At 46.3% G+C, this 21,747-nt stretch overlaps 1 protein-coding gene across 6 annotated transcripts in view; it reads left to right on the top strand.

Moving 5' to 3' along the window:
• Positions 1-21,747, top strand: part of TGS1 (trimethylguanosine synthase 1) — a 55,275-nt gene that overhangs the window by 18,540 nt on the left and 14,988 nt on the right. For all 6 annotated transcript variants that reach the window (XM_073679307.1, XM_073679311.1, XM_073679308.1 and 3 more), the window contains 6 exons: positions 354-519; positions 1,844-2,276; positions 3,038-3,199; positions 5,279-5,422; positions 6,310-6,526; positions 7,840-7,918. In XM_073679307.1, the coding sequence (XP_073535408.1) occupies positions 354-519; positions 1,844-2,276; positions 3,038-3,199; positions 5,279-5,422; positions 6,310-6,526; positions 7,840-7,918 (1,201 nt within the window). The remainder of the gene's footprint in view (positions 1-353; positions 520-1,843; positions 2,277-3,037; positions 3,200-5,278; positions 5,423-6,309; positions 6,527-7,839; positions 7,919-21,747) is intronic.

Raw genomic sequence — 21,747 nt, forward strand, 5'->3', positions numbered from 1 at the left:
TTCCTAATTTACAGTATCAGACAAATTATTCTAGAATACATAATGATTGCAATCAGGATGGCATGTCCAAGTCTCCTACTGGATTTTAAAAAAAAATAATAATAATAATAATAATAATTGTTTGAAAAATTAGAGATTTCAAGTAAAAAAAAAAAAAAATCAATAAAAAAACACCCTTTTGTCTGGGGAAAAAATGTAAAATAAGAGTGCTGCCAACCACAAGCCCAACACAGCTCAGTCTCAGAAATAGAGGTTTTTTTTTTGCAGAAGTAAAGTAGGAAAACCTAAGAAACTTCTTTTAGAATTGTGATAATTGTAATGGATGTAGAATATAATGTCTGGTGTTTCTACAGATACGGGGGGATTTTGCATTTCAAGCATCGGACGCTGCGCTACCTGCAGAAAGGCATCAAGCACCGCTCCCATTTCCTAGACATGCACCGGCCAGTGAAGAACAGACACATATTTTTTTCTGAAGAGCCAGAAGTGAAACCGATAAAAAGTAAAACTGTGAACAAGGTGATATCATGAATCTCTGCTTATAATGCACGCTTACCATATATCCGCCAAACCCTGCATGTACAGTCCTGCTGTTTGCTGCCTGTGAATACTGAAGCATTGGGGGTGTTGGCACCTTTCTGCAATGATTCCCATAGATCTGCTTTCTGGGATCTGTTTGTAACTGAGATCCTTGTATTAACTGTAGGACAGCATTGGATTCTGACTATATCCGATGTGTACGCTGTACATCCCAGAGTACAGGACGCACCATACAGACGCTATGTCAGAGCCTCCACCCATTAGGTGTTTGTAGGTGCTCCGGTGGACGCTGTGGGCCGTACGTTCAGTAGTAGCTGTGTCTGGTTTCGAGTTTACTACAGCTTGTCCTTTTTTTAATTAAACCGATCTGCAGAACCGGGTACTATGAAAAGTATCCAGCTATGCCCCGTAAGAATTACAAGCTTTCTGGGCAACAGGGGGGATGCCGGGTGTCAGACCACTACCAATAAAATATTAAAGGGTATTCTCTTTATCATAAATTATAAAAATTGTAAAGTGCTTAGGAAAACTAGCTACTTTTCAAATTTTTATTAAAAATCCTCTCTGTTCTTAAGAATGTAGGGATTTTTAATTTGATTGTTTACTGCTCTTTGACTATGAGCGGTGGCGGAGCTCCTAGATAAGGAGCGCAGCACTTACAAGCTCTTTCTAATAGCTGCTCTGTTGCTGGATCTAACAGCATCAGTGTACCTGTGCGCCTCCGATGCTGCCGAGCCAAAGCTTTCTCTAGCCGCATCAGGGAACACACCATAGTATTTAAGGTTGAAGGTAGATGGAAGTCCATCAAGTTCAACCTATAACCTAACATATTAATCCAGAGGAAGGCAAAACCCCATGAGACAGAGGCTAATGGCTCCATGTTAGGGAAAGCTTTCCTTCTTGACACCACATACAACGATCAGACTGGTTTCCTGGCTCAGCGTCCCGTCACAGAATCTAGTGCCCATAACCTGGAATATTATATTATTAGTATGGCATCCAGGCCCTCCTTGTTCTTAGCGAATCAACCTATATAACATCATGTGGCAGACATGCCGCCGGCTGAGCTCATTCTAGCAGTAGTACAGACTGAAGAAAGCAGATGAAAAGAGCCTTGTATGTACAGATATATTGTAAAGGACTGTATAACCCCTGTAAGGTTCCTGCTGACGTTGTCCATCTCAGGATCTGCCTCTGTTCTAGCATGTGAATCTTCAAAGCTTGATATTTTCTCATATTCATCACTTTGTAGTCCTATGATAGGGTGCACTGTGTAATTACTCACTTTTTATTTTAATATTAGGTACAAAAATTTCTAAAAGATATTGCTGAACCAAATGGTGATTTATTAAATGGCAAAGTTTCGCCGCCAAAGATGGAAGATTCCACTAACACTTCCGACTCTGAAGGTCTGGATCATTCCAGTATTAGTGAACCCGCTGGTCAATGCAGGCAGCCTGGGGATAAGGACCGTTCTGAAGGGAAAGACAATCCTGATCAAAATTGGCCATGTGAATTTCAGGATCAGATTGTTACATGTCCGTCTAACATGCTGGATCGCTGTAGTGAAGGCTCAGAGACCGGCTCTGCGCTACCTGCTAACGCCATCTGGTGCTCACACCATGCAAGTGCCACGGAGCAGCCAGCAGATACTGAGACAAGCTCCTCTACACGACAGCTCGTCTCCCTGGAAATCCCAGACTATCTGCAGGCTGACGAGGAAGACAGTAGTAATGGTTTGTATGGAAATATTTTATTGTTACATAACAATAACTTCTTTTAACTTATGGGTTAAGCCCCAGAAACCAAGCAACATGTCCCCTACCTATGGCTACGTGCTTATTGAGTGTTTTTGGAGGAGACACTTTTAAGATTTTTGAGATTCAGACAAGGGTTTGGAATATTTCTGCTTCAAAAACTCCTAAAAAAACCTGTGTGCACATAGCCCAAATCTGTTTTCATATTTGGTTTTATGCCTTTAACCCCTTCCCTCTCTCGTACCAGTTTTACAATGTGCTGCTGGTATACAGTGCGGGCTCAGGAGCTGAGCCCACCCAACCCTGAGCAGGTGCCTCTGCGTTATATCAATCTTTGACTGCAGCATTTCAGAGGCTCGATCTATCGCCACAGGCTACCTCTCCACCGCACAACTACCATACACCATGGTCAGAATTAATAGTTACTGGTTGTTTTTACCGCACAATGAATGCCCTAAAATCAAAACCCAAAAAACAATGGCGGAATAGCATTTTTTGTTTCACCTCACTATGAACTTTTTTCTTGTTTTCCAATACAATATATGGGAAATTAATGATGAAACTACAAATTATCCCACATAAAACAAGCCCTCGTGTAGTTGTGTCGATAGAAAAAAAATTATGGCTTTTGGAAGCAAGGGAGGGAAAAACAAAAATTGCAAAAAAATGATAATTGTCCAGGTCCTTAAGGGGTTAATAATATGTATATTTATAAGTCTGCATGTGTCATTGCATTATAGGAGCGGGGTCTTATGTCAAGTGCAAGAAAAAAAAGAAAAAGCAGAAGAGGAAGATTCAGTATCTGCCCCCAGAGATCGCGGCCGATCCTCACCTGGCCAAGTACTGGGCTCAGCGCTACAGACTCTTCTCTCGCTTTGATGAAGGAATTAAGCTTGATGAAGGTGGGCATCTGTACCAGGGACATATAGGAAAATATGGGGATATAATGCCGCTAATGAGGTTCAGTCCCATCACATTCCCTCTTATCTAATTAGTGTTAAGTGCTTAGGAAAGGTCAGCCGTGTGCAGTTTTGTGCTTTTTAGGCTGAGTGTATGACAAATTGTCTGCTTTTCATTCACAAAAAAATGGAGGATTTTTCACCTGCATGCCACCCTATCCGTATAGCCGTTTCTGACTTTTATATGGCGTACGTTTTATACATCAACAACTAAAAAAATCATCAATTTTTAGTCTTCATTATTTTGCACATTGCAATCTGTGGACGAGACTAGCACCTGGTGCAGGTTTTTTGTCTTTCACCATTAGTACATGTGGGAAAAGATTCATGTGATCTACCATATTAATTAACATTGATCTGGGTGCTGTCTTTTTACCCACTTGTTTTTTTGTGAATTTTGATTGTCAACCAGTATTGCAACTTTCTCCCAGTTTTATTGGGGTTTTATTTATGGTCCTGTGCTGTTTTCTAGTGGCTCATACACACTCCTAGTGCTAAGGATGGGATTGCAGTGTGTGAGCCATGTCCAGACCCCACAGTCTCTTCAGGGGCACTAATACATGGCTCACGCTTGTAGCCCTATTACAGCCATGTGCTGGTAACTTGGCCGGTCCTAGAGCAGCAGCACAGTGGGCGAGTACCAGCTCGGTTCATTTGCATTATCTCTCTCCTAACCTATGGACGATAAAAGTTTGGAACCGTAAAACCACTTTAATACATAATAATGGTTTGGGGAATATTTTGTGATCAGAGTGGATTCTGTGTAATGATCCATTGAAGAATAAAAAGCAGGGAATTGTGTGCTTTAAAAGAATACGCGTCTTTTATATGTCTCATATTTCACGGTCTGTGTAAGGACTGCAATGCCAAGACTGACCGCAGGTTTCTTGACCCGACTCGCAGCTTCTTTTTATGTCTATGAAGCAGTCAGTTCGGCCATTCCAGTCTGTTAAGATACCGTAAAATATGTCCGGGATAATCCCAGCATAACTTGTTGATTTTGGAGAAATATAACGTTTTAATGATACAGTCCATAGCTGTACAGAACTTAAATTTTTATCAAAAATGGTGTAATTTGTGCCAAATCTACTCACTCTAATTCCATAATTATCAGAAGTTGCACCTTAAAGTTCACCTGTCGTCAGGATTTTGCCAAGTAAACTACAGGCAGTGTCAGGTTGGGGCTGCTGCACTGATTAATATGATACCTGAGGTAAAGAAATCCGTCTTGTGGTTCCTGTGTAATGTGTTTGCAGTTTTGAGTGAATGATCTGCCCGTGCTCCGGGGCGGGACTGTAGGCAGGCTCTTATCCTGGTGCACTAAGCCAGATCAGCAAGATACGACCCGCCCACAGCCAGCCCCTATCTGTCTCTTTGATCAGGAACATACTTGTGCTTTGGGGCGTCCTGTAGGCAGGTCTTTTCTTGCTGATCTGGCCTAGAGCACCAGAATAAGACCCTGCCTACAGTCCGGTCCCGGAGCTCAGGCATATCATTAACTCAAAACTGCAAACACTGATTACACAAGAACCACAGGACAGATTTCTTCACCTCAGGTATCATATTAATCAGTGCAGCAACCCCAACATGGCACTGCCTGTAGTTTACTTAGCAAAATCCTGCTGACAGGTTCGCTTTAAAGACACATTTGCTATAGATTTTGCAGCCGCAGCTTATTAAACATGTTCGTACACGGCCCAATGTTAGGCAAGAGCCTGAGACCAAGGTGTCACAGGTTTAATATAGAATTTTTCATAAATTACCGTTTTTTTAACCATGATCTTTATTCTCATCATTTTAAAGTTTTGATGTTTTTACTATAAATTGTGTAATAAATGGTGTGAAACATTTACAAACTTTCCTTAGGCATTCACAACAATGGAAGATGGTAATTTGTGCAGAAATTGTGGTTCAAACGCAATAAATGTCCCCCTTGGCTCAGTCTGCAGGCCCATGTGCAGTGAGAAGATAAACCATCTTGCTAGGACTCCCCCGTAATGAATGCTGTGTTTTATTTTGCAGAAGGTTGGTTTTCGGTTACCCCAGAAAAGATTGCAGAGCACATAGCGCACCGTGTCAGGCAGTGCATCAGTGGTGCGGTGGTCATAGATGCTTTCTGTGGTGTCGGTGGCAATGCTATTCAGTTTGCCTTAGCAGGAATGCACGGTAAGCTTTAGTCAAATCAAAGCCACAGAGAGGTTGATGAGACTGGCCCCAGAGACGTGCCCATGGCAGTCCCCTCTACACTCATTTTCCATCTCACCAGAGCGGCCTCCGGTCAGGGGACCATGGTTCTGGAGATGGGTCCCACCACTGGGAACCTTACCTATTAGACATTTATGACATGTTCTTTTTTAATGGATCCATTCTGTTATTATACCCTCAAAAATGGAGGGAATGGAGGCTGACCAACTGAAGCCATCCCATGGAATTGTTCATCCAAAAAAATCCCTTTACAATCAATGCTGATGTTAATAGAAATGTTTGTTTTCGTTTTTCTGCACCAAAAAAAGAAACCACAAAAACGATAATGAAACCTTGTAGTATGAGTAGTACCAGAATAAAAGGAAGAGCTGAGTGCCGCACTCCAAACTTCAAAGAGCAATGTGATTTATGGAGCATGTCTCTGGCGCTTGGGTGAATTAATCACATTTTTTTTCCTGAAGTTTGGAGTGCTGCTCTCATTTCGGCCCCTTATCTATCAGTCGTAGTTGGAGAAAGCTGTAAAGAAAGTCTCTTGCCCTAAAGAACTCAAGGTGTGCGTGTCTTACACAGAGTGTCTATTGATTTCAATAGGAGCTATGTAATGCTTCATTTCTCCTGTGGTGGTGCTGCTGGGATATTAAACCCTACCTACATAGATTACAGCTGATTGTTGGGGGTCTCGGATCCCTTAGGAGTAATGGCAGGGCCGGCACAAGCTTAGAGCACAGACTACATGCTATGCGGGTCAGTGGTTTCAGCCTGTAGGACGATCTTTCAGCCATGCTTGCTTATTCTTTGCTTGTCTTCAGCCATTCACTAATGTTTCTGCACGTTTTCCTTTTCTGCAGTCATTGCTGTGGACATTGACCCTGTGAAGTTGGACTTGGCGTACAATAATGCCATGGTGTACGGTGTTGCAGATCGCATTGAGCTGATCCGTGCCGATTTCATGTGCATCGCTTGTGATTTGAAGGCAGATGTAGTTTTTCTCAGCCCTCCATGGGGCGGTCCGGACTACGTCAGCGCAGAAACCTTTGATATCAAGACAATGATGTCCCCTGATGGATATCCTTTACAAGCTGCTAACCCAAAGTGATGCTGTATTAGACCTCGCCTCGGTACATCAGCCTGCCTGCATTGGTTTATTACAACTTTGCTATAGTGGTTGTTGTCATGAGAATACTTTTATTGTTTGGACCGTGGAGCGGAGCATAGCTTTTGTGCTAAGGTTATATGTTAAATCTAGAAAAAAAAAAAAGTATCCACCATTGATGGCATGCTGCAGATTGTGGGTTTGTAATTCTCAGGTTTAGCCCATTTTTGTTGAATGCGGAAATCCACATCTGAATCTGCATGCAAATGTAAAATGCAGAACTTGTCAGAATTTTTCTGCAGACATCAGCATCGTCTGATGAGAAACTTCTGAGAGCTCCTGGTACGTGGTACATTCGGTGTCATAGGCTGCCGTTTACCCAAAAGAAAGGCCAAAACAGTGTCCTTTGGTCTCTTAGGGTGGCATGTGTCAGCATACCTTCTTTTCCTACGTAGTGAAGCACAGAAGATGGTATTTCCCTATACAGTGGGAAACCTAAATGTATGCCACTGTCACCCACTGGCAGTGTATACATTTTAAGTTGCTATATGCCAGGATGCCAACACATACCTTTGATATAAAACTTTGACTAGATTTGATCCGAGTTTAATCCTGTTGTGAAAAAATTAGATTTCTCTTCTGTTTTTCATAGACATGTACAGAGCTGGCATCAGTCATGTTCGGGCATCGCTCTGTACAACTCCTCTCCGCTGTCGCCATCTAGTATTTATACTCGCACCTACTGTAGATATCATCATCTGTTCTGTGGAGAGGAGTCCAGATGGCGGTACATACATACTGGGATATGGTGTATTTCCTTCTGCAAATACAGACTGTCCTGCACCTGGGTATAAAGGAGGCCTGGTGATTTACCCTTGCCTCCCATATTGAAGTGACTGCATCTGACCTTCTTGTTTAGCCGAGCATTGAACCTGTTGATAAGAGTTCACGTACTGTATGCATGGCAGATGTGGTACATATATTCCTTCATATATCAGTACGAGAAAGGACAATGCTTACCATCATTACAGTTAAAGACTGTTTTTAACTACTTGTAAACTACGTAACTTTTCATTACACATATATTTTAGTTCTTCACTTTTTTACTTTTTTTCAAATTCTCGATTTGCTGGCAAAGAATAAGAATTCTCCTGCAAGCTTAATTCCCCCCCCCCCCCTTTCCTCCGAACCCTTAATAGATGGTGGAGAAACCTATATAATGACAATATGTAGGTTACAAAAAGCCCATAGTTTGTTATTGTTGATTTCCTTAACGCTTTTCCACCTTTGAAGTTTTCCAGCTTTCCCAACAGATTACAAAGAACATTATTTATTTTGTACCGCGCAATACAGATGTGGAGCAGGTAAGACATTGCCTTTCTTCTCTGTATGATTGTGCTCCTCAGCTCCAGCTGGGTTTCCTCTTATCCCGCTAGTCAGTCTCTATCTTTTCTTTTCCACAATGTGTACATGAACTTCAGATCTCCTATGATCTTGTTCCTATATACAAGAGTAACGTCCGAGCCAAAGCGGAGGCGTACATGCATGGAATAAAGCAATGTGCCCGTGGAGAGCTCTGCTTATTCCATGGGTTCATGACTGCGGACCACGGGCAGCGGCACAGTCTCCACAGATTAGAGGGCAGTGGCCATGTTGCATGATGGTCTTCCCTAGGTACCTGCGTAATGCAGTGTTGGATGGAGCGTGCCATCATTTCTTTTTCTCACTAATTCTATGTGAATCCGTGAGAAAATCCTCTAAGCACTGCTGTATTTCTGTACCACATTTTTGCTGTATACATTGATTTTTTGGGTGGATTATAGAGGTACAATACCAGGGGATTCATCACCTGCAGTATTTTTGAGGTCTCTTGTTGGAGGCAATGTTGCCATAATTTGCATTGAGATTTATGGAAATATTGCACAGGGTTTGTAAAGTTCAATATGTCTAGGGATATTTCCGCAGTTTTTAGATCACGTGCAGGGATGAGCGAATATGCTTGTATATGGAGTTATCCGAGCGGGTTCAGATACAGGAGTCGGAGTGCTCAATCCAGATGCTCGGGTAGCCACAGCCGCATTTATCATAGCTGAGACACTGCCACTAAACATGCAATACACGGGCATTCTCCGCATGTTTAGCTGCAATGTATCAGCCACAATACATGCGGTCGTGGCTACCCAAGCATTTGGCTCGAGCACGCTTGGATATCTCCAGTGCAGTAGTCAGCAGTGACCGTAGATAACAGGGAGGTGCATTTTGTGCAGTTCACTGGCATTGGGAAAATGCAATTTCTGTTCATGTTGCTGACTCCAGTGAAGTGACATATCTGTGTCGTCTTCCCGACCTAAACCTGTGCCTGATCCTGGGTATTTCCTCCGTATCTGTAGCGGGGCGGCGTACAAAGTATGAGCCAAAAAAGAGGAACAAGGCCGAGTTAATTATTACACATTAGTAGCCGTCTGTATGTTTCCATCGATTATCATGCAATGCTTAATATATATGAGTGTTAGAAGGGCCGTTCACTTGAGAAATAACATATGGAGTAAAGGTCACCACTTGGTATTACGGTATTACATCTCACACGTTCTTTCTTTTCTGAGACCTTCCTGTTTCTAATGACCTTTTAATTTGATTGAGTTTCCAGGTTCGGGTTGGGGCCCCACAAAGTGTTCGGCGTCTGTGCAGTTTGCGTATGAGGTGTGGCTGATAAGCAGCTTCCTAAAAGTCGCAGCAGCTTTCCTGCATCATTAACCCCTCACCAACCTTTGATGTACCGGTACGTCCTATTTGCCAAGGTGTTCCAGAAAATGGACATACCGTTACACCCAGGTGATCGTGTATGTCCGGCTCAATCAGCCAGGGTCGCCAAAACGGCCAATCCCGGCTGCACAACCCTTTAAAGATTGCAGTCCTTAGCCACCGCAACATTTCAGCAGCATCAGATGGATAGGGTGGTCACAGTAGAAGTAGGAACCGCATCAATCAGACATTTATGGGTTAGCACAGAGAGTAGAGCTGCATATGTCTGATATGTGAGCGGTGTGTGTGTGAGATGCATGTGTGTGATATGTGAGCGGTGTGTGTTCCCCACATGTGTCTGATATGTGAGCGTTGTGTGTGCCCCGCATGTGTCTGATATGTGAGCGGTGTGTGTGAGATGCATGTGTGTGATATGTGAGCGGTGTGTGTGCGCCCCGCATGCATCTGATATGTGAGCGTTGTGTGTGCCCCGCATGTGTCTGATATGTGAGCGGTGTGCGTGCCACTAAATTTGAAAAGTGTGTGTTGCAAACTTCTAATTTTTGAGTGGTGTGAGTCTAATTTATGTGAATGAGTTAAATAAAAACTAAAATTTTCCCACTTATAAATGCTTTATTGTGTCAGAATAAATAATTGGCTCTTTACAGTTTCATAATTACCAATCTATAAAATTATCATGTTATTTAGGGCTTTTGGAGTTCTGTTTTTCTCTTACATTATGGGAACAGAAAAACAAATTCTGCAAGATACACAGCTCTGTCCTATGATGGGCATTACTGTACTGATAAAAATGTGCTGTGTACTGCTCTTTTTCTTCTAGTGAAAGCAGTGGAATTACCAATAAGTCTCCTACCAAAGACGCCAACATGTATGAACCTACCCTAACAAATGTAGAATGGACGCCATAAAAATAAAAGTCCAGTGCTAGAACTACTATTTCTTGTTTATCACATCTCCCAATTATTGAATGAAAAGTCATCAAAAAGTCTTTTGTGCACTAAAATGATACAAATGAAATAGACAACACATCCCTCAAAGAACAAGCCTGCAAGTGACATTGCATGGCATCTCTGCACATATGATCACCTCTCACGCTAGGTGAGGGAAGGACCAAGTGTATTACAATGGGAAAAGGGGGGAAGCCCAACAACAAGTGAGAGTGGAGACCCCTAGGCAGATCTTATAACACCCTGACTCCCCTACCATCCCTTAACAGTTTCTGCACCTATCGCCGAGCAGGATACCTAATCCCTAACTGTCCCTAGAGCTAGGCCCTAGGAAGGGAAGGGAAGGGGTGAGCACTAGTCAGCCCCCACTGCACCTAAAGACAAACAAGGAAAACAGACAAGGGGATACACTTGCAGAAGGTGGAGATCACTGCTGGCTCCTAACGAAAGAAGCATACCACTACACTCCAGGAATGAAAGAATCAAGAAGGTGCCTGCAAAGTCAAGCGCAAACCTGATACACCCGTGACATCACCCTTATGTACTAATGTACATAAATATGACAGGGGACCTAAACAGCATCACAGCTGATTCTTTTTGTGAGGTAAAACATTACCCTGCCTGTTTTTAAACAATGTTTTACTTCAAAGAAAGAATCAGCTGTGATCCCCTGCTGTAATGTCTGCATACTCTTTTGCTTCCTCCCCTGCCCAGGAGCTGTGGTATGATCAGACTATGTTCCTTCACGGTCACACACAGCCATTACACAGTACACAGCAGGGGCACATTTATAAGATTATCTCAGCACAGGAGCATTTTATTTAAATACATTCAATTGTTATCATCCCAAGAACTATTGATTAAAATTAACTTTTGTTCATGGGAAAACCCCTTTAAGTACCAGTGCCATAGTAGTACGACATAAAGCAGCTTAACGAGAACCTGTCACCAATCTGTTGCTGCTCGTTTTATTTAAGAGAACAATGGGCAGCCACAGACTGGTGATTTTACTAACTAATGATCTCTGCTGTTAACCATGTAAATGCTGCTGTCAATTCTCACAGCAGCACTTGAATTAAACATGCACCGGTGTTCGTGTGCACCGGAGACCATCTCACCCCCCTACCCCCGTGATGCAATCGCAGGACACCGATGGGTTACTATGGCAGCTGGGGCCTTGTTGCTGCTATCCTGGTACTCCTGTAAAGCTCACAGGAGATTATTTTCATTATACACTGTAATACTCTGGTTTTGCAGTATGTAGAATAAGCAGGCGAACAATCATTGCTTCAAGTCCCTTAAGGAGACTAAAATCATTTTTTTTTTTTAATTTTTAAAAACTTCAGAATTTTTTTTTTCTCTTAAATAAATAAAAAATCCATGCAAGTTTGGTATTTCCATAATCATACTGACCTGATAAATCATGCTTCACAATCATTGTTTACCACCGAATGAATGACGTAAAAACAATGCTCATGGCAGAATTGCAATTTATTCACAATTTCTCTGCACTTGGAATTTTTTTCCCATTTTCATGTATATTGTATGTTAAAATGAGTGATGAAATTAAAAATTACAACTTGTCCTGCAAAAAAAAAATCAGTCCGCAGAAAAGTAAAAAAAGCTTACTCTGTCGCCTCATTGGGGGACACAGGACCATGGGTGTTATGCTGCTGTCCACTAGGAGGCGACACTATGCTTAATCTGAAAAAGATTAACTGTGGCTCCTCCTCTGCAGTATACACCCCTGGATGGTGTCAGCCTTCTCCAGTTTTTGCTTAGTGTTGCATAGGAGGCACACCTAAAGATTTTTTACTCCGATTTTTTTCCGACGGATTTACAGATGAAGATAAGTGGGTCTTCTGCAAGACTCCCGGCATGGCTCCTTCCTCTGCCCCCTTTTATGGGGTGCACAGTTGAAGTCGAGATGTCTACTTACCATGTCGCTCCTTCCCCAACCCCTCGGGTGCTGGTTTGAAGTCGAGGCCCCCCTCCTTCCCCAATTCTTTTTCGTCTCTGGGTTGAGGTCGAGGCGAGGATAACAGCCCCCTGATGGTGACAGCAGCACCCTCCCTAATCCCCCTCTAGGGGGTATTAGGTTGAGACGCCTCAGGTAGGGCCTGTGCAGGCATCCGCAGCTCCCAGTAGCTGACCCTCTGCACCGAGTCCAGGAATCCCAGCCCTGATGCGGACTCCTGTTGGGGCCGGGGGAGAGTGCAGGCAGACAAGGCATACAGAGATACAGGCCTTCCCAGCCCTGTCTCTCTGCTGGCACCAGCGCTATGGTGCCTCAGGAGGACCCTTTAAGGGCCCCCCCTTACGCTAATACCCCCACCGCCATCTCTGCCGTTAAAACCGGGGGGGTCCGGTTCAGATCCGGCATCCCCCCGGCCTGGAGCCCTTTTGGACATTGGCTGTAAATTTACCCCGGATGACGAATATGACACTACAGTGTCATAGAAGGGGCGGAGACTAACTGAAAGGGCGCGTTTTTCAGCAATATTGCCGCCCTTTTCAGCTCTCCGCCCACCTTCTTCTCCACACTCCGACGGCCATTATCTGCTGCAGGAACATTAACCCTGCAGCTACCGGTCGACAGCCAGTCTCCGCGGGGCACAGGATTGCGGATCCCTGGCGTTGGACTTAAGAGGCACACTGGTGGGGTAAGATCACAGCTGGAGTCTCCCACTCGGCTGTGAATCCTATAAGCTTCTCTGCATTGCTGGCCCCCTCTGCATAGCCACCCCTGTATACTATGCCGGGCTCAAGGTCCAAGAGAACCAGGCAGGACTGCTATTATGCACTCTGTACAGCCTGCAGTAATACTCTCCCTAGTGGCAGCACGTATCCACATTGCCTGGACTGCATGCAGACTGCTGTGCCAGAGCCCTATGGAGCCCTTGCCAAAACTTCGGTGCCTAATACCACACCGGAATGGGTCACTCAGATGTCGCAATCTATGACGCAGTCTATAGATAACCTCACATCCACATTGCTTCAGGCTCTGCAGAGTCATGCCTCGGCTATGAACACTACTCAGCAAAGGGAGAGTTCCACTCGGGTACATGATGGCACGGGCACATCTACGTCTAGGTCAGGATGCAAGCGGACCCACAGGTCACGTTCATCTGCGTCGTCCCCTTCCAGTGAGAGACACCGTACTCCCAACTCATGTAGACCGTCCCCTGACAGGGGCAGACAATGTAGATCCCCACAGCCATCCCTGACCAGAGAAGGCCTCCGCTCCGGTTCTCCCAGCAGGAGACGCCTTAGTGATACACAGGATTCGGAAGACATCTGTGATTCCGACTCAGACAAGGAAACCGAAGGGTCCCTAATCCCTATCCCCCCTGGCAATACAGTGCTAGTTGATGATCTAATCTCATCCATCCATCGGGTGCTGGACATCTCCGATCCACCCCTGGAGACACCAGGACATGAGATTTCATTTTAAACTGCCTAAGGTCTTCTTTGACCACCCAGAGTTTAAAGCGATTCTTAAAAAGCAGTTCTCACAACCTGAGAAAAAGTTTACTAATCGCAAATATCTGGAGGCGCGGTACCCCTTTCCACAGGAGGTCACCAAACAGTGGACAGATCCACCTGAAGTGGATCCCCCAGTCTCCAGACTAGCAGCACAGACACTCCTTTCACTGCCAGATAGCTCAACCCTCAGGGACACAGCAGACCGGCAGGTGGAACGCATGGCTCGTTCAATTTTCAAGGCCGCAGGGGCCTCCCTGGCTCCCGCGTTCACCTCAGTTTGGGCTGCCAAGGCTATCTTGGCCTGGGCCCAAAATTTACAAACTGGCCTACAAGCATCTACCCCTGAACTGTCGGACCAAGCGGCCAAATAGCAGTTGTAGCAGATTACATGCTCCATGCAGCTCTGGATTCTGCAAGGGGTGCAGCGGGGATTGCATCAAACGCCATCACGATTCGGCGTATCCTCTGGCTGTGGGAATGGAAAGCAGATGCAGCCTCAAAGAAGTCCCTCACACACCTCCCATACCTCAGTGGACGGCTTTTCAGTGAACAGTTGGACACAATGATATCCAACGCCACCCGGGGTAAGAGTACCTCTCTCCCCCAACTGAAGCCCAAACACACAAAAAGCGCAATCAAGCACGATTCCGATCCTTTCAGAACTCTTCCGGCTGGTCCGTCTCGCGACCAGCACAAAATAACAACCGCGCTCCACGCAGGGACAGCTCGCGGTCGACGCAAAAGTCGGACAAGACCTGGCAATCAAGGGCAGGCCAGTTAAAATTTAAAGGAGGAAAATCTCGCATTTCCTCCTCATCATGACTCACGGACTCCGGAAGACACCCCACCTGTAGGCGGCCGTCTTTCACTCTTTCTCCAAGTCTGGCTGCCTATTACAGAAGACAGGTGGGTCAGGGAACTAGTGTCTTCAGGATACAAGATAGAGTTCACTTCCAACCCGCCAAACAGATTCTTTCTGTCTGTTCCCCCAAAACCGCCAGCCAAGGCTCTTGCCTTCCACCACGCGGTCTCCTCGCTTCTTCAAGCAGGAGTCATAGTACCGGTCCCCACGGCCGAGCGCTTCCAAGGGTTCTACTCACATTTATCAACGAATATGTACGGGTACGTCATTTTCGCATTGCGTCCATGGAGAAAGGAGAATTCCTCGCCTCCATAGACATTCAAGACGCATACTTGCATATACCAATTGCCCGCCCATCAAAGATTTCTCAGGTTTGCAATCGACCAGGAACACTACCAGTTCGTGGCTCTCCCGTTCGGACTCTCCACGGCTCCCAGAGTGTTTACCAAAGTCATGGCAGTCACCATGAACGTCCTGCACTCCAGAGGCATAATAGTCGTTCCATATCTGGACGATCTCCTCATCAAGGCTTCCACCTTCAAGGACTGCGAACTCAGCGTCTCAATCACAATCGACATTCTGAGTCGCCTGGGCTGGTTAGTCAACCTACAAAAGTCATCACCAATGCCGAGTCAGTCTCTGACCTTCCTGGGGATGTTATTCAACACCCTCAAGGGTCTAGTACTCCTTCCCAAGGACAAGGCACTGCCTCTCCGTTTAGGAGTCCGCACCCTACTTCGCAAACCCCCTCGTTCTCTCCGGTTTGCCATGAGAGTCCTTAGCAGGATGGTGGCGGCAATAGAAGCGGTCCCATTTGCCCAGCTTCACCTCAGGCCTCTCCAACTAGCCATCCTCAAGTCATGGGACAGGAACCCTTTTTCTCTCGACAGGGAGTTTCAGTTGACGTGGTCAACCAGGAGGTCCCTGCACTGGTGGCTCAAGCCAACCTCACTAACAAAGGGGAAATCCTTTCTCATGGGTCAATGGAAAGTTCTGACCACCGACGCGAGCCTGACGGGTTGGGGTGCGGTACACCTACACCACAGAGCACAGGGCAAGTGGTCCCTAGAAGAAGCGACCATGCCCATCAACATCTTGGAAATTCGTGCCATTCTCCTGGCTTTGAGAGCCTTCCATCACTTACTGGCAGCCTCTCACATCAGAGTACAGTCGGACAATGCCACGGCTGTGGCATATGTAAATCACCAAGGGGGGACCCGCAGTGCCCAGGCGATGCGAGAAGTGACACACATTCTCCACTGGGCGGAAGACACAGGTTCGGTTCTCTCTGCGGTCCACATTCCGGGTGTGGACAACTGGGAAGCAGACTTCCTCAGCCGGCAAGGAATGGACTCGGGAGAGTGGTCTCTCCATCCCGAAGTTTTTCGCCAGATCTGCCATCGCTGGGGGACTCCGGACGTGGACCTAATGGCATCCCACTTCAATGCCAAAGTCTCCAACTTCATGGGCAGAACACACGACCCGCTGTTGCTAGGAGCTGACGCCCTGGTTCAGGACTGGACCCAGCTCCTGTACATTTTTCCACCTCTCCCCCTAATATCCAGAGTGGTGAGGAAGATCAAGCAAGAGGGAGTTCCAACCATCCTAATTGCACCAGACTGGCCCAGACGTACATGGTACGCCGACATCGTGCAGCTCACAGCAGACGTCCCCTAGCGTCTCCCCGACCGCCCGGATCTTCTGTCACAAGGCCCGTACTACCACCAGAACTCAGGGGCCCTCAATTTGACAGCATGGCCATTGAGACCTGGGTTTTAACCCAGTCAGGGTTCTCGCCTGACGTCATTGCAACCATGATCAGAGCACGAAAGCCAACCTCTGCAAAGATTTATTACCGTACCTGGAAAGCTTTCTTTACCTGGTGCGAATCTCGTGGCCAGACCCCATTCCCTTATTCCCTCCCCAGGGTACTTGGGTTTCTCCAATCGGGTCTGGAGGCCAAACTGTCTCTGGGCTCTCTTAAGAGCCAGGTGTCAGCTCTCTGTGCTTTTTCAGACGCGCATTGCTAACAAGCCGCAAGTAAGGACATTTGTTCAGGGCTTTTCCCGATTGGTTCCCCCCTACAGACGACCACTAGAAACGTGGGATCTCAACCTGGTGCTGACAGCATTGCAGGAAACACCCTTTGAACCCCTTAGGGAAGTCTCCCTCCACCTTCTATCCCAGAAAGTGTTTTTTCTAGTGCCAATCACCTCGCTACGCAGGGTGTCTGAACTCACAGCACTCTCCTGCTGACAACCCTTCCTGGCTTTTTACCAGGACAAGGTAGTTCTCCGTACGGTTCCATCCTTCCTTCCGAAGGTTGTGTCCAACTTCCACCTCAATGAGGAAATTTCTCTGCCATCCCTCTGTCCGGTCCCGGTTCATAGAGTGGAGAAGGCTCTGCATACGCTTGACCTTGTCAGGGCATTACGTATCTATGTGTCTAGGACTGCGCCCTTACGGAAGTCTGATTCTCTTTTCCTTCTTCTGGAAGGCGGCCGCAAGGGTGTACCAGCTTCGAAAGCTACCCTTGCCAGGGGGATCAAATCCACCATACAAGAGGCCTACCGCCTCAAAAATTCTCCTCTTCCAGCAGGTATTACGGCACATTCGACACGTGCGGTAAGGGCCTCCTGGGCCATTCGGCACCAGGCCTCGGCGCAACAAGTGTGTTAGGCAGCCACCTGGACTAGCCTACACACGTTTACCAAACACTACAGGGTTCATACCCAATCCTCAGCAGACGCGAGCCTGGGTAGACGTATCCTGCAGGCGGCAGTGCCCCAATTATAGGGACCTGTCTACACAATATTCGTCCATTGCTTCCCACCCAGGGACTGCTTTGGGATGTCCCATGGTCCTGTGTCCCCCAATGAGGCGACAGAGTAAAGGAGATTTTGGTGTACTCACCGTAAAATCTTTCTCTTAGCCTCTAACTGGGGGACACAGTTCCCACCCTGTTTCCCGCTTCGGGCCGTTGTTACGTTGTGTTCTCATGTTGGTGTTTTTTTTCTTGAGCTCGTACATAGTTGCCTTCTTATAGGCATGGTTATGTTATCCATGATTACATTCCTCCTACTGCTTTTGCACAAAACTGAAGATGGCTGAGGCCGTCCAGGGGTGTATACTGCCGAGGAGGAGCCACAGTTAATCTTTTTCAGATTAAGCGTAGTGTCGCCTCCTAGTGGACAGCAGCATAACACCCATGGTCCTGTGTCCTCCAATTAGAGGCTAAGAGAAAGAGATTTTTCGGTGAGTACACAAAAATCTCCTTTTTGGCTTTTGGAAGCCAAACAACAACAAAAAAAAGATTAAAAAGCTGGCACACAATAAAGCATTACGTAGTTCCTGACCAGCAATGAAAATGTAAGTCACAGCTGGATGCCAGTTTCCACTTTGCGACATACTTTATTTTTCTCAGACAGTGAATCAGGTAGTGAATAGAGAGAGGATCCTCAGTGCAGACACCTCTACATTCACATCTTTGTGTGGTGGGGCCTGTTCTCTAAACGGGAGCGCAGAATCTGTACATTCTCCTGTGAGAATGATTTGGGGGGGGGGGGGGGATATATTGGTCCGTATGGTGTCTGTATTTTCTTTCTTTTTTTATACCAGTCTGAGCTCACTTTTGGATTTCTTCGGAAAGCAGGAAGTAGAAATGCTCATCCATCACATTCACTTCTCTATTTTCTATACCATATTATTTTTGTATTGAAGCCTTTCTCAATTGTGAACTTTCCCACTCCGCAGGAGCCATGGCTACTATTTTTAGAAGTAGAAGATCTCTAACATTAGACACTTCATTACAGGCCGATGATCAGTGGAAAAATGTCTGTCCATAACAGGGTTTTGTTTTATTTATTTTTTAGCACTCCCACCATTCCAAAAATGACCTGAAAACATAATTTTCCCTAAAAAATGTACAATAATAGCCTTCGTTATGGGCTTAGTTCAGTTCTAGTCGTCTATACTATCAGAACCACAACAGTCAGCGAGTTATTACTGCAGATTATTAAGCTGCCATTCACATGAGAGAGCGGCTAGCCAAACACTCCCTGACTTGACAGCTATCTCTCCTGTCTCCTCTATATAAATGATTGCTCGGCTCACGCAAGTGTTCATGTGTTTTCCATGGGGCAAGGCAATTGGCAAGCAGCGGATTATCTTCAGGCAGAATATTAGCATCTGGGTTTTAATTTAGGCCCCATACACATTACGTGATATGCTAGTCCCACTGAAATCAGCAGGGTTCAGTCAACTTTAAACTAAGATACATTTTTAGCATTTACACTTCTTGTATCTAAGTGTCAGAATCTTCACACATCGAAATATCAGAACCACAAAAGCATCTTGTCCATATTTTCACCAGATATTACAGATAACTGCTCAAAATTTAGAATAGAAGTGATGAAACATAACTAGTGTTGAGCGAGCATGCTCGACACTGCTCGGTACTCGCCCGAGCATCTCGCTACTCGGGATGTTCGGCGAGCACCGAGCATTTCCGGGTTACTCGGGCGGGAGCTCGGGTCTCCGCCCAGCACGTTTGGCGCTCTTTACAGAGCCAATGAACATGCAGGGATTGCCAGCCAGTCACTGTAATGCCGCAGCCGTGTTGTTTGTGGGCATTACAGTGATTGGCTGGCCGCACAGCGTCACCTCGAGTATTTAAAACCGGGCGCCGCCATCTTGGACACTGTCTCCCGGGATCAGACAGTGTAGGGTCAGTGCTGCTGAGTTAGGGAGAGATATATAGTGCGAAATAGGTAGTGTAGGGTCTCTAAAGCCTGCCAAATCAAACAAACAGTCCTTCTCAGGACTAATATCCATCCCAGATATCAGGCAGGCAGGCTGTATAGGAGACGCAGTGGTTATACCAACAAACAGTGCATTACAGTCCTGTGTGCTCCTGCTAGTCAAATTGCTAGACTTATCCCCCGGTCTCAGGGGCCAGGAAAAATCCTTTTTTTTTTTTCATCTAAATCCTGTATTTTTTTTTTCCCTCAGTCAGACTGTACAAATACGTGTCTTATTAACCTTTTGGTATCCCCCCCCCTCCCAAAAAAAAAAAAAATTTAGTGTGACTGTTCAGACACCAATGTATCTGTTTAAAAGATTCTGGTGTAGGCCAGATAACTAGAACTGTGGTTTTGCAGTTCCACGGTTCAAATCTCTGTATTTTCTAGCTTTTTGACCTTTTTTCCGTAAAAAAAGAAAAAAACAGTAAAAGGCTATATGCCCACAATGCAGAAATGCTCAGGATTTTTTCCTTAGCGTTTCTGCATCTCCCTGGCAGAAAAAAACGCATACGGATTGTACATGCGTTTTCCTGCCAGGGACATAGTGTCTCCCTGACTGTTCAGACACAAATATATCTATTTAAAAGATTCTGGTGTAGGCCAGAGAAATAGAACTGTGGTTTTCCTCTTCCACGGTTCTAATCTCCTTTTTATTACCCTTTTTCCATTGATAGTGCGAGTGTAAACTATTTTACTTCATTTACAATGGGCAAGGCGCGTGGCAAGGGACGTGGAACTGGACGTTCTGGTGATGGTGCATGTAGAGGACGGGGCCGTGGCCAAGGTGAAAATGTGCCACAACCAACAGCCACATCTTCTCGCTCCCACTTCTTGACCGAATTACTAGGCAAGGACACTACAACACCAGTATTGCGATAGCAGATAATACTTCCAGTTACCTGGGCACCACCACCTCCGGTCTGTCTTCTTTATTTATTTATTTTTTTTTTATATAGCGCTAACATATTCCGCAGTGAATTCCGTCTTCCACACGGTCAAGTTTTAGTAGCCGTGAGTCTCGACCGCATACTCCTCCTCACCCTGATGCTCCTTCCTCCCACCATGCCGAGTTTCGTCAGACAGCAACTGATCCCACAGTTGGACACGCTGAAGAGCTGTTCACTGGACCATTTCCATATTTGTGCCCCTCGCCTGCTCCGCTTGAAGTGGTGGAAGAGGAGATCCCATGTAGCGATGCCCAAATATTTGAACAGCCATGGCCACAGGAAGTCGACGCTGGCAATTTGTCACAAGAGGTGGATGATGACCAGACACAATTGCCACAAAGTGAGGAGGAGGATCGTGGTGCGCAAGTGGAAGAGGAGGAGGTGGTGCATGATCTAGTAACTGACCCAACGTGGCAGGAGGACACACAGAGCGAGGCCAGCAGCACACAGGGGGAGGGAGGCAGAGTACCCCAACAGGCAAGAAGAAGCGGTGTGGTGGCTGCACACAGAAGGCGGGCAACAGTTCCCCCGTAAAACCAACACGAGGGACGTTGCCAGTACAACCGGTAGGTCTTCCAGAGTCTGGAACTTTTTTAAAGACTCTGCTGATAACCCCAAAAAGACCATTTGTACCACCTGTCATGCCTGCATCAGCAGGGGTGACAAAACTACCAGCCTGACCACCACCAGCATGATCAGGCACATGTCAGCAAAGCACCCGACTTTGTGGGGCGAACCCCAGGGTCCACGACCAGTGTCACCACTGTTGTGCGTGCAAGGCAATCCCCTGTCCATACTGCATGCAAAGATGCCCCCTCCTCTCAGTCTTCATTTGTTATGGCAGCTTCTCAAGAAACAGCATCAACATCCACGTCCCACTGCAGCGTTCAATTGTCCATATCCCGGACCTTTGAACGAAAGCGCAAATTCGCAGCCAACGCCCCACAGGCCACAGTCCTAAATTCGCACATTTCACGACTGCTTGCGTTGGAAATGCTGCCTTTTAGGCTGGTGGAGACGGAATCCTTCCCCAACCTTATGGCGGTGGCCGTCCCTCGGTACTCGGTCGCCAGCCGACACTATTTTGCCCGGTGTGCCATCCCCGCACTACACAAGCACGTGTCCCAAAACATCTGCCGTGCCCTCAACAACGCAGTTACTAGGAGAGTCCACCTGACAACGGACACGTGGACAAGTGCTTGTGGCCAGGGACGGTACATCTCCCTGACGGCACACTGGGTAAACATAGTGGAAGCCGGGACCCAGTCGGACCTTGGGACGGAACACATCCTCCCCACACTGAGGATGCGGGCCCTATGTCAGTCAGAGTTGCCCCCACAGTGTACAGCTCCTGCGCATCATCCTCCTCCTCCTCCTCCTCCTCCT

The sequence above is a fragment of the Phyllobates terribilis genome, unplaced genomic scaffold, assembly GCF_046119375.1.
Source record: "Phyllobates terribilis strain yellow unplaced genomic scaffold, ASM4611937v1 Scaffold_4__5_contigs__length_816908805, whole genome shotgun sequence".
NCBI lineage: Eukaryota > Metazoa > Chordata > Amphibia > Anura > Dendrobatidae > Phyllobates > Phyllobates terribilis.